Here is a 13,896-nt window from a genome sequence, read left to right as displayed (position 1 = left end):
CTGTTTTCTTGAACACTATCATTCCTTCTGTCATTTTATTCTTCGGATTTACTGTCTTCTGCATTCTCAGCTTTTCTCAGCTGACTGCTTTAGGACCACTTAGGTTTCCTTGAGGAAGTCAGTAGTATGGTTACACTCCCTGGATTTTTGCAAGAAACAACTGCCTGAAACAGTCCTATCTCTTCCTTTTCATAGATTCAGGACAAAACTTGTACAGTAATCACATCTCTGAAAACACATCTCCATATCTTGTGATGGAAATAAGTTGCCAACCTACTGACCCTGTACAAATATTAATAGGGTTAAGGGTCTTGGTATAATCCTTACTGAAATGCCCTGGATTTAAAAAGGTTATGTAACAAAATTTAACAACTCAACTAAAATAAAAATGATTTAGTGGACCAGTGCAACTGTTCTACAGATCACATTTTTAAGGAATGCCAAGAATGATTTCTGAAGGCTAGAAAATTCATACAAATACTAATTTCTGAGGGAGGTAAGCTGAAGATCATGTCTCTGTGGACCTTATATTTCCAAGCTGATTTCCCCTGCCCCCAAAACTAACCACCTCAGAGTTTGTATAGACAAATAGGTTCTAATTCCAGCAAAACAAATCTACGTGCTGTGCCCACAGTCAGTGTCCATTTGTGCCATATTCCGAATTTTACTTAAGATTAGAAAATAGTATTTTTACAAGATCCTGCCTAACTGAGATTAATGGTAATCTACATTTTAAATATAAGGCATCCTTTAAACCAGCTGAATCTTGCAATTGGATTTCACAGCTGTAGTATAGTAACACTGCAGAATCACAGAATCATCTAGGTTGGAAGAGACCTCCAAGATCACCCAGTCCAACCTCTGCCCTAACACTAACAAGTCCTCTACTAAACCATATCACTAAGGTCTACATCTAAACGTCTGTTAAAGACCTCCAGGGATGGTGACAACCATTTCCCTGGGCAGCCCATTCCAATGCCTAACAACCCTTTCAGTAAAGAAGTTCTTCCTAACATCCAACCTAAACCTTCCCTGGCACAACTTTAGCCCATTCCCCCTCGTACTTGGTACTACTGATTTATATGACAGCAATGCCTGAAATGAGCAAGGAGATACTAAATGATCCCTAGCAGTCTGATAGTAACTTCAGTCATCAGAGCTGTAGTCCAAGCATTAACTGCAAAGTTGTCATTTGATGTGCCTGATGAGACCAAATTGATGGCTGCCTGCTCTTAATAAACCTCTTCCTTCTTGGGTTTTAAAGGAAATAAATTATATATTTTTTAATGACTACAATAAACACCAGTGATAGGATTCATCTCATTAACTTTGGACATCTATAGCATAAGTATCCATAGCTGAGCCAGTCAATCTCTGTGCCTTATTGACAAGGAGGGGAAGAAAGCAGTGATTCATCTAACCTGTTTATATGTCTGCTTCAGGGTGATCTTCATTATACCCTGGCCTCCCTTGACTGTATTGGCAATTTGCACTGACTGTACAAATTAACTGGAGTGCCTGTCTCAGACTAGATGTCTGTGTTTTGTCAGATGGTTCCCATTCGACATGTTCAGTAAAGGCTTGTTGTTCATTGGTGAACTTTTATATGTGTATGAAATGTAAATAACTACAGTTAGCTAGAAAACTTAATTTCAGATTTTTTTAAATGCATCTTTAGTGAAGTACTAAGGGTGGTTTCTAAGGATAATGGGAGGTGTCATGTTTAATGATACTATGTTGGCATGTTTTTTCTTCTAGGTTGGCATTGCTGAAGAAGAGCGGTGAAGAAGATTGGAAGAGCAGGCTCAGCAAAAAGCAAGAGTATGCAAAAGTGTCTGCCACTGATCGTAGTGCACAAATGCAGGAAGTTGAGCAGCTGTTGAAGAAGGTAATTCTATCATTTTTTTGAAAAAACATATTGCTTGAAATGTTTCAGCTTTCATGATGCATCCAAAAAGAGAGGCATGCCTAATACTAGCTACTAGCTCTTGCTACTCGTCTTGTTTAAAGGCATGTTTAAAAAACAGTTCTCCCAACAGGAAAGCTCTTTAATCAAGAATGCCTTCACTGTCTTGGTGCCTACAATATTGGTTAGAATGCCTTTACTTCAGCAGATTGTGAAGCAGTAAGTGGGCCTGTAAGGCTTCAGGAATGTTTACAGGTATAATTATTAAGGTTTTCCTATACAACGCACCAATGTATGCGAAACTGGCTTAAGACTTGAAGCATTTTCTTTATTAAGGGTCACCTTGGAAGAATTTAATGTTCCTAAAGGTGTGTTGTCTCTACATATGCTTATTTTGAGTGATAATTTTGGATCCTAGAAACACTAAGGAAATGCAGGTATGAGAGTATCCATGAGTCATTTGGTCTTTAGTTATCTTGCATGATCTTTGGTGTTCGTAGATAGCCAGAAGTCCCTGGACAAAGATCCTATCTGTCTTGTCAGTGTTAGTAAGTAGAGCAGGAAATGGGGAGAAAGGTGTGGATGAATCACTGAGAGATTTGCTTCAAGAATGGACTCCCAGTTCAAGTTAATGTAGATTCACTTCTCTACTGAGTCTAGTATTTCAAAAATGACAGTGTTAGATAAAGTGGCTGTTCCAAAAGCATTTAATTTTTCAAGGAATTTTTCCACAGAGGACAAGAGAAGATAAAATTTGTATTATAAATTTTGCCACTGGGAACAATAATCTTGGGATCTAATCATTTAGTTGTGAAAATACTTCTTCTGTTAAATAGTATAGGTAAGCAAACAATAAAAAGGCTCCTTCTTCCATCAGTATATTATAAAAAAGGTGTTGTTACAGTCTGTCCTTATTGAGGATAAATCTGTGCCTCAACTTGCAGCTCATCGATGGCTGTGTGTTAACTGTACAGAAAATCAAGCAAACTGATCTTTACGGTTTGGTCTATGGGTTTTGTTTTCTCTTTGCTGTGTGGACTTGCTCACAAATTCAGTTCCCAGTTTGAAGATGTCCTAAAGCACAAATAGTTTCACAGAGGAAAGCAAAATTGTGGTCACATTTTTAACAGGTTAGTCTCCAAAATGACAACTGTTGAGATCAGATTACAAATGTTCTGTAGCTGAAGACAATGGGACTGAGAAAAAGCTTTAAGCAGATGCCAAGATTTAGGCGGAGATGAAACCTTTGTTCTCTCTTTTTACTCCCTGGCCCCCATATCCTCCCTGTTGTGTTACCATGTGCAGCAACATCACTCAGCACAGCACAAGTTAGGCTTTTAAAGTAAGAGAGCATGAAGTGCTTGAAGGGTTCGAGCTTTGATGTGACAGTGCTAGCAGTGGGAGCTTCTGTGACACAGGGTCACCCACTGTGTTGGTTCATGTTAGCTCTTGGCCATTTAGAGCCTGAGCCAGAGGATTTTTGCACTTCTGCCAAAATGTGGGTGGAATCTTGAATATATAAGAAAAAAATGTCAGTAGTCTTGTCAGACACACAAGCATATTGATATTTGTGATTCTGATTCATTATGTTCGTGGCAAATAATGGAAGGCTTTGTCCAAGTTGACCACACTGCTTCCAACACATCACTGTCAGATGTCCTTACATCTGGAAATATTACTATCTATAATTCTTCAGTGTGGTGGCTATTACCCTGTGAGGACCACAAAGCAGCATGCCACTGAAGTAACCTACTTGTAGAGGAGCTTTGAGACTACAATGTACTTAAGAATCTTACTGCTTGCTCTTTTGCTGAATTTGCAATAAAAGTACAGGATCTGAATTGACTATCGTGCTTTGAGCTAGTTAAAATACAATTTCCACACATGGCAGTCATGCATTGGCAGCAAGAGTGTGTACACTTCAGGCATTATTGTTAACCAGCAGGGCATGACAGAAGTTCTTCTAGTTGTGGTATGTTACTGTTCTTAACGTGGTCAAGCTCACCTTTTTATTTTTTTTTGTCTTTAGAAAGGTTGTTTAAATCATTCTAGAGGTTTGATTATTGAAATATAGCTATGTAAAATAGAAGTTACCAGTGTACATTTAGATTTCTTGTAATCAACAAAAGTTGAAAGATTAATATTAATAAAATAGTTACTTTAAATAGTGCTATTTGATCACTTCTAGTCAAAATGCTTCTTCACAGTGTATTCATGTTGAGATATTTCTCTAAATGCATCACAGTCATTTATATGTAGGCTAAACTGTAGAAAAGCCATAAAATTTGTGGAAAAGCTGACAGAGCAACTTAAAATGGGGAAAATAAAAAGTAGAATAAGAGATACAAAAAGAGATACAGACTTAGGGGAAAAAAAGTTGAGATTTACATGGAGGTCTAGCATCTGTTTTAATGATTGCTGCATATAGGAGGAAAATTTGTTGGAAGATGTGAGACTTCTTAAATTACTTACATGTACGCTAAAACATACTTGGACAACTTAAAGATTTGCTCTATCGTCAGGGGAACAACTGTAGGCTGTGGAATGTCTTAGCAGGGGGAAAAGAATCCATTTTATTTGGGAAAAATATTTTGAATTTGGTATATATATTTTTTTCTGTGTAGAAAATATAACTAACTTCAAAGTCTTTCCTTAGTATCAAAACAGTGAGATTTACTGGAATGAAAATTCCTGTTTTATAGTTGGCCATTTTAACGGTGTCCCTGATTAATGGGATTACCAGCTGCACCGCAGTAGCACTGAAGCAGTGAATGACATTTGAAATGCACTTAGTTCTTACAGCGAGCTTGTATTGCAGCTCAGTACTGGTGTTAAAGGCCAGGACGGAGCAGTCAATTCCAAATTACTCAGAGATGAAGTGTATAAAAATCTTAAAGGGGGTAGGCCTTTAAAAAGTGACCTTTAGGCAAAATATTAGTCTCCTGTGGTAATAGTTTTCTCCATTTCAGATATGGCATCCACCAAGTACTTTTACCCAGTTCTAATCAAAGCTGAAGCTTTAATGGCTAGGCTTCATTTTGGGCCATTCTAATGAGCTGCAGTTGTCCCATGCCATGCAATGTTCTGTATTTGCTTTAACCTAGAGAAAGGAAGAAGAATTATTGTTGTTAAAGCCGTGTCTTAATCAGCTTTGGGTAAGCCCAGCTCTGAGGCAGGGGTTATCTGTAGGCTTTGTTTCGAATGGTAAACTCACCTTTGCTAAGCACCATGGGCTTAGTGTTTCCCTCCAGATGGCTTTTGAGTATCACCGTTTTAGTAAATGTTCTTTCCTTTTGTCCTGAAAATAGGTGGTTTGTTGTTTGATTAAACTTGCAGCAGAATTGTTCCCGTCACGGCTGACACGGTTCATCATGTTATTGGTGCATGAGTGATAAAGATTACCAGCATACGAAATGTGTATCTCCTGACTGGGCTGTTTAGTGTTGTGTTGACTTGTACTGATGTTGTTACTAACATCTTTAATTCTTGCATGGATTGGCTTTGGTACACATGCTGTTGTTGTGTTATGAAAACATTTTTTGGTCTCTGGCTTTCCAATAGGGAAAATGCTTCTAGAAGATTAAAAGATAGAGATTTACTTCATTTCAAGATCTTGGGGAAACTGAGTGTATTTTCCCCCATTTTCATCTCTGGCAGTCCACTTCTTTCTAATTCCTTTACTTTGCTTCTGTCCTTGTCATAGGAACCTGTATATGCTTCTACTTACTCTCCTGTTATACCTGCTGTCCATAAATTTCATCCTTTTCTACCTTTTAATCAGGTGAGCCAAAAGTCTGCACAGTTTATATGCTCAACAATATCAAGTAAACACATTCTGACTTTTTTTTTTCTTTTTATATAGGGAATTAATAATCTCTTAGTTGATTAACCAGCTTAATAAATGCTGCTTTAAAGAAACATTGCAGGAGTGGGCAAGAAGCAAGCTGTACACAAGAAAAGAAGGAGAGTTCAGTGGAAGGTCTTGATAGATCTATGCAAATCTAATCATGCTTTACTGTATCTGCTTGTGCCTTGACTCCCAGCTCAGATCTGTGGTTGTAGTACTACCAGGAATCCGCTCTGTTCTCAATACCTCCCCACCACCCCCACCCCCCTACCCCCCGCTAAAATACAACATATGTTGCATGTCAGGAGCATTCTGGCTAGCACAAGTAATGGTAATGAATCCAAGGAACAGTTAGTTACTCACTGCTAGAACAGAGAATGATGGTTATGGTAAAGACTGCTGAAACAACGTTAAAATATTTTGACTACTGATATTTACCATTTCCACATTCACTTTCATAGAAGTTTTTGGGGATGATCTTTTACTCCGATTTTTTTTTAATCAAAAATTAAATTTTAGGCTAGCAAATGAAAATCATTATTGTAACTTCTCCTCTGTAAGCTCTTAATTTAATATAGCTTTATTACTATTTGACTTAAGATAATCTATTCATTTTGTCACCATGGAGTTCACCAGCTCTATATATCAAGAAGGTAAATGTATCATCTAACTTAATAATATAATGGTCCTGCAACAGTCAGCGGAGAGAGAAAGTCCTTCAATGGCTGTTCACCTCATTTATCTTAAATGAGGATCAGTTGCCCCCAAAGCAGAGAAGTTATTTGTATTACAAGGCAAATACGTACCTCTTTTATATAATTCATAACACTGGTTTTAAATGGTTTCCCACTTTGAAAAATACATTTTTAGCGTCCATTTTTGGTTTGGACTCCTCCAGCTAAGGGCCAACACAGACCCTAATATAGAAAACTGTCAATACTTGTATTTCTTGTGTTTATGAAATAGAAATAAAAAAGAAAAGAAGCTTAAAAATATAAGGCAGGCTCACAGTCCACTGTGAGTTGTGTTCTTGTGACCTGATGTGGCTCTACTTAGACTAGAAAATTGTAGGGTACAAAATGGAGCATTGCCTAGATGAGGGCCCTTTCTTATCATGAATTCATGCTGCAAAAACAGGGGAGCCCTGTGCATACTCCCAAGAAACATTTTGCAGTGCTAGAAGAGACCAGTGTCATCAGCCAGCCCAGGCAAGCGGTGGACGAAAAGTAATCCTTTTATCTAGCTGTTCTTACATCAAGTCTGTAACTCTCCCTCAGACTTAAAGTAGTTCTTTTAGGAAAGTACGTGATCTTTATTCTCAACTGTCCAAACATGGAAAATGCACTGCAATTTTAAGTAATTTTTAATGTAAATTACTCTTGCTCTGTAGAACTTAACTCTTAACCCTCTCTTCAGTAAAAATATGTAGCCATCTGAATTAATATGAGGTAGATTTGTTTTTTCAAATCTTGAAAAAGTATTTTAGACCTTTTCTGATCCTTCCAAAACTATTGGGATCCTGGGTAGAAGTGTAGATGCTGGAAATGGGATGAGCTATTTCAGTAAAGATCCTAGCCAGTATGGATAACACCATCTTCCTCGTCTCCTCGGTGTTCTTGTTTATACAGTAATGGCAGATGATACCAGTTCTTAGCTGCCATTGTATGTAATCCCTTTTTCATTTGATCATCTGTTCAGAACTACTGCTCCATGTTTTTCCTCATCTTCTTCTGCATTTCCAATTGGCTATTTTTTTGCTTAATTCTCTTTCCAGCTGATAGTGCTCTTAAAAGCCTGGCTTACCAGGCTGTTCTTTGATAACCGTTTTTTAAAATGTGTGATTATTTCTGCTTCTTCTTTATCGCCCACCCTTTTCTTCTGTGTCTTGGTGTCATCCCAAGGTTCTTCTCAGCAGAACTGTTTTTTTTTCTGCATGCAGGAGAACATACCGGTCAGGGTGGGGATGAATCAGATCGCTGCATGGCCATGTCCTGTTTAGAAGTATTTTTTTCTGTCAGTTAACTAGTATATAGTCTGCAAGCTGCAGTGATATTTTTATATTGCTCAAAAAAAGCTCTGAATGTCATCTGTGATTAAGTCAAATATATTAAAGAAATCAGAGGTAACCGTGTTAACATATTTAATCATACTTGATCTCATCAAACTTACCATTTTGATTAAGCCTGTTTTCCATAATGCCACGTGGAATGGCATTAATTATGCAACTGTGCTTTGATTCTTTATTGATTGTCTTACAGCAGTCTTCCCATGATTGTCTGGAAAGAAACACAACTTATGTGACCTGTACTTACATGCTTCGATTCTGCTGCTGCTAAAGATTGTTCACATCTTAGCTTTTATCAATCCTATGAATTTCCCATTTTCAAAGGTTTTTTTTTTTTTGGTTTTGTTCTGTTTTGTTTTTTAATCGGTGCTTGTGTTTGGGGCATCTCCTATTCCAGTTATTTCATGTTGCTGGATGCCAATTCTTCGGACCCTTTCAGTACTTAGCTTGATTTTAAGATTCTATCATTTGTCTGTAACAACAGATATCAGTGAAAACATAGACGTATTTTTCACTACAAATTAGAATGTTTCATTGTGTATAAGTACTTGTTTAATGGGAAAAGCAGCATTAGATCTGTTGTTTTCCAAAACTGTTACTTATTCCTGATACACTAAAATAATTCCTTATTTTTATTTTTTATTGGGGTCTCTAACATCCTTTATCAAAAGGTCACAGGTATGAATTTGATATTTTTATTTATTTTATATCTTTCTTATTTTTTTTTCTATTTGGAAATAAAATTTGCACTTTGAAGATTGGCAAGGCTTATATTTCTCACAATATCTTCCCTCGAGCAGAATGTGCTTTAGCGAACTCATTCCTCCAGAAATGCTGCCCTTTGGCAATTGTGCAAGCTATTTAAACTACTCCCAATTACCAAGGGTATTTGTTATTTTTATGATTTTTTTTACTGACAATTGCCTTGGCTCATACTAGTTTTCTAGCTATAGAAAATTCTTCTTTTAAGCACAGCATATGCTTTTGTTTTTCACCAGGACTGTTATGGAGAGTTACATGGGTTAGGGATCGCTTGCTGTTTATTCAGCTCATCGTTTTTAAAGTTTTGTTCATTAACAGGGGAAGGTGGGAGTCTTTGTGCAATTGGAAGAGATCTGATATGAAATTGCTTCAGGCTTATGCATCCAGTCTGATTTTTAGGAACTCGAGGATGTTCTGCCCAATGGAGCATCTTTAAATCTTCCATTAAGAAGAAGCTTGTTTATGCTGTTAGAGAGCTACTTACTCTCTTTTGTTCTTTGACACTGCTCCAGATTTACTCATGACCTTTCTTAAAATTTATGTGTGCAGTGATTAATGCAGACACATTCCAGATCTTTGCCTTCAGAATTTCCAGTAGCTCTGCACATTCTTCATGTATTCTCTGGAGGGAAAATGTGAAATTAGCCCCCTATCACTTGAGAGAGAAAACAAACAAACAAAACTCACAAACATATAAAAGAACCCCTATTACGTCTTCTTGCCTCTCCTTTTGTATTGTAATTGAAGACAGCATCCTTGCTAAATTAAAAATACTTGTTTTGTGTTTCAAATTTCACTTGTGGTTTCATTGGGTGTTTATTAATTTCCTCACCAGATCTCCTGTAATGTGTTGCTCTGATTTTTTTTCTGCCAGCTGCTCATCCCAGAGGTGGCTGTGCTTCCAACGTTGGAATGAGTGGAGATTGAGGAAAACAAATAGGGGTTGCTTTCAGTGCTTTCATTTAAAGTATTCAGAGGCTCTTACAGAAGAGGAAGCATTACTTGAATAGACTTGCATTTTGATGTTTCTATTCAACATTTTGGAGTTCTAGGGAGAGTTCTGAGTGTTTTATCCTGAATATCATGACTGGCAGTCATAGCGTCTGGCTGCCCAACTACCTTTCCTGATAAATTGGATACAAATATTATTGCAGAAGGCTGCAAATGTACATGGAACTAGAGGGAGGAGTGGAGGGCTTGCATGTTCTAGTCTTTGTAATACAAAGGCTTGTACTACTACTAGAAGCCACTTCTTGGCTTGTCTTTACTCTTCTGACCGATGGATGCTGCCCATGGTACATGCTGAAAGCTGTAAGAAAGTCTCTATTTCCCTGTGTCCCCTGTAGTCACAACTGTTCTTGTATAGTTCTATATACAGTGTTAACCTTGGACCGATTTCTTCATTGCTGTTGATTTAAGGAAAATAATTGAATATCTGGGTTTATATCCCTTCCTTGTATCTTGGCACCAAGAAGAGTGTTCACTTCACGTTCACAAGCTTTTGGGTTCTTTTTCATTTCAATTCTTCTCTAGTTGAATGAGCTAGTGCTTTGCTAAAGCTTTACATTTTCATGTGGTTTTTCAAATCTAGCAGTTAAGTTGTGAAAAAAAATGTCAAATAGCACACAACTTGGAAGTAATTCTAGAGCTGACAGCTCCGTGCACTAGAATGTTTGATTTCTATGCGGTATAATCCCTGAAATGTGGCTACTTCTTTAAGCAAAGTGCATTGAAGCAATGTTTCTTTGGCCTAACCTAGCTACAGCTGAGTATGTAAATTCCATCCTATTTACTGTGCCTTCATCAGTCCTTTGTGTTAGGAGGGCACTAAGATGCTTAGTGCTCCTAGCTGCTTCTAATCACTCGGGCTGTTGGGTGCTACCCTGTAAATAAAGCAAGGAAAGCCGAGGGTGACCCATAGAAAAGGTGAGGGGGAAAATGATCACGGTCACTGGAAAAATATTCAGGAGAGCAAACTGACCTAGGACCTAAAGTGAGCAGCCTCTGGAGAGATAAGGCAGCTAATCCTGCCTGGAAAATGAAGTTGCTGTAAAAGAGTGATTCAGAAATGACAAACTGAGGTTCCACTTCTTAGTTGTTATTCCCTGTGCCACCTGCAAATCTGCACACTTGAAAATGTGTGCTGAAAGTCAGATTAGTGATCTCAGTAGTGTAGCAAGTCACATTTCAAGAGAACAAGGTCTGGAAAATTATATCACATCCAGAGTAAATGGTTTGTTTTGCTTAGAGGGATGCCATTTGCCTTGACTAGAATCTAATGAGGAAGCAAAACAATGAGGCTTGTAACAGCCAATGTCACTAAGCTCTGTCTGTGACTTTCCTTTAGTAGCTTGTTACTTCTGCTCTCTTACCTCTACAGCTGGCATTTGAAATGTTCACCCAGTCCTTTGCTATATTCTGGTCGGTTTATTCATTTTTAAACATCTCTTTCTCTCTTCCCCCTTGAAAATCAGAGACTAGCAGATAATCAGGAGAGTCAAATGACTATTGAAGAAAGAAAACACCTGATTACAGCTCGAGAAGAAGCCTGGAAATCCAAGGGTAAAGGAGCAGCCAATGACTCCACGCAGTTCACTGTAGCTGGCCGAATGGTTAAAAAAGGTCAGTGATGAAATGATCCCAATATAAACAAGCTGCTGCTTATCTGTCTAGTCAAAATAAAGTCAGGCTAAAGCTAAGTAGAAACAGTATCCATGTTTAGCAAGAGGAGGACTGTTTATATTCAACCAAATATCACACCATAAGGCTGTTCTCTCTAGCTTCTTGTGGCTGTTGGTATCAATCCATTTTTTTCAGCACTACTGCGCTACCATCCAGTCATTACTGGGTCTGTCTTCACTGGTGATCATCAATCACTTCAATGTTCATGTGTTTCATTTTTCCTTCGAATACAATCCAGAGGGCACAGTTGGATTATTCTTTCTTATTTATTTCTCAGTTGAAAACCCAGGTGCAGTTTCTAGAGAAAAGTTGTGAAATCTAGCCATTGCTGTTGCTGGCACTTGCCCCACTCCTAGGATCCCTGGGAATATTTAGCAAACGTGTTATTTTTATGGATGCTGTTTTGGACGACAACTTAAGTGCTGTGTTTGCCTAAGAAATCACCGAACAGATTTCTGCATAGAACCAGGGAGTAGAAACAACATGGGAGCAATGCTGACATTTTTGGGATCTCCTGAATTGGGCCAGTCACTGTTTCCAGATGCAATCATTCTCTTGAAGTAGACAGAAATATGTGAAGATTGTCCATGGTAGAATACAGATGTTCATGCAGTGGGTCTGGGAAGATGATAGTTTTGGAGGAAGGTACTAAACTGATCTCTGGTAGCTAGAGAATACTAAAGTTTGCTCTGTGACAAGAAACTGGTTGTTAAACACAACAATGAACCCTGAGTTTTATGACAACCACCCAAGAAACTCATTGTGGAGTGAAGGCAGTATTGCAACAGGGAGTAAATCTATTTGCAATCCAGAACATACTCTGTTTACAGATATGACAGATAGATGATACTGGCAATTGCATCTATTAGCAGTGTACTTTAGCTGCTGCTTACATTGTTTTGCTGCGAGAGATGCTAGTGGTCAGTGTTTCAAGACTAACGTGCTTTGGAGGGTTAGCAATAAAATGTGATCAGTTGCCCACAGACTGCTGGGATGTGATATTTTGCCAGATACATTGATCTTTTGAAAGGAAGAGAAGGTGATAGCTTTTGTTCTTAATAGGAAAAGAAAAATATCCTGAAAGGATCTCTTTAGGTACTGTAATCAGTCTTGTGGAGAAACAAGGTAATCCAGTGACAGTGACATCAACAAAAGTAGCCCGAGTGGGATTTTATGCAGATGTGTGCTATTTTTGTTGCCTAGAAGAAGAAATTATCATGATAGGTTTTTAATTTAAGGGATGATGAGAAAGCAATGCAAAATTAAATCCTTGTTACATACGGGTGCACAGATGCTGTATTTAATTGCTTCTTACAGCTTAAAATTTTTCAGTCCTACTCAGAAGGTGATTCTTGACTAACATCTGAAGCATGTCTTGTGGTCTTGTGGATTAAGTCCTGTGAGAGCTGCTTAAAAGCTGTGTCCTCTCAAATACATCTTGTTGAAGGCTTTATCAGTTGACTTAAAACCTGACGAATAATTGAGTCTCTTAGGTAACAGGAAAAAATTGTGTTTGTGGAAAAACTACTTGATTATATTTTAAATCTGTGCTGGTGTTTGGCAATTATGACTTGCTAGGACTTGCAGTAAAGGTGGTAGGAAAATGGTTAGTGTAGTTTCTCTCAGCACAGCATTGGTTTATCTAATCAAAACAACTAATGACTTATGTGACTCAGTAATTAGTAAGCTATGGCTAAGTGGAGAACAGCTATTAGAGGAAGGCTTAAATACCATTTTCCTCCCTCACTGAAAACCTAGGCAACAATGGTTAATAAATATAATCTTCACTACAGTATGCTTTTCCACCTAATCAAAAGCACTAAATCCATAGAGTACAATTTATGTTACTCGAGCAACAGATTCATGTCAAAAGAACAAAAAAGTCCTTTGATTTTTATCTACTGAGTCAAAAATGAATTGCTTCATGATAGTTACTGAGGAGGGAGAAGAGTACAAATTCAGCAAGAGTTTTGCTTGATATGGTGGGGATTCTTCCATTTCTACTTTTCTGCTTCCATGTGTTCTTAAAAAACAAAACAAAACACACACACGCACACACAAGCAGCTGTGCCCAAGAATTACCGCTTAATCCAGGGACTGTATTCACAGGTCAGATGCATCCTGCTGTGTTTATTAAAAGATTATTAAAAAAGGGTCCAGGTGAGTGAGACTACACCAAAGTTTGAGTAGTTTCCCTGATCTTTTTTTGTATCTCTTTGTTCAGAATGGTTGTGTGTTCCTAGCATGTGGCCTGGGTAGAACTTGAGTTCGAAATGTGCACCAAGTGAAACACTTGGAACAAAGCTTTGCTCTTGTGAATGGGGCAGTTTCTGAGATTGCTGTTGATTTAAGGAACTTGCAGGGCAGCACACTCCCAACAACCCTGATACAACAGTTATGGAGGCTGGGGTAGTGTAAGGGACTGTAGGAAATGGCAAGGCTCATCTCTTCCCTATATAGCTTGCTCTCTTGTTGTTCAGATGTGGTCTGACATGAGACTGTGTTTCTTATGTTCTCTGTTGTTATGCAGGCCTGGCTTCTCCAAGTGCACTAACGCCAGTAGCATCCCCGTTCAGTAACAGGCAGAAGTCTACTACTCCAGTGACAAAGCCCTTGGAAGGTAAGGAACAAAAA

The 13,896-nt window shown here is 38.1% G+C and overlaps 1 protein-coding gene across 17 annotated transcripts in view; it reads left to right on the top strand.

Annotated features, from left to right (window-relative positions):
• SVIL (supervillin) overlaps nucleotides 1-13,896 on the top strand; it is a 137,694-nt gene that overhangs the window by 103,724 nt on the left and 20,074 nt on the right. For 14 of the 17 annotated variants that reach the window (XM_035318898.1, XM_035318896.1, XM_035318892.1 and 11 more), the window contains 4 exons: nucleotides 1,759-1,888; nucleotides 5,610-5,687; nucleotides 11,055-11,202; nucleotides 13,793-13,882. In XM_035318898.1, coding sequence (XP_035174789.1) covers nucleotides 1,759-1,888; nucleotides 5,610-5,687; nucleotides 11,055-11,202; nucleotides 13,793-13,882 — 446 coding nt within the window. The remainder of the gene's footprint in view (nucleotides 1-1,758; nucleotides 1,889-5,609; nucleotides 5,688-11,054; nucleotides 11,203-13,792; nucleotides 13,883-13,896) is intronic. The other 3 variants (XM_035318891.1, XM_035318904.1, XM_035318903.1) reach the window with 1 other exon arrangement.

Source organism: Oxyura jamaicensis, chromosome 2, assembly GCF_011077185.1.
Source record: "Oxyura jamaicensis isolate SHBP4307 breed ruddy duck chromosome 2, BPBGC_Ojam_1.0, whole genome shotgun sequence".
Classification (NCBI taxonomy): domain Eukaryota; kingdom Metazoa; phylum Chordata; class Aves; order Anseriformes; family Anatidae; genus Oxyura; species Oxyura jamaicensis.
The sequence above is the reverse complement of the archived record's forward strand: the minus strand, read 5'-3'. Positions and strand labels throughout refer to the sequence as shown.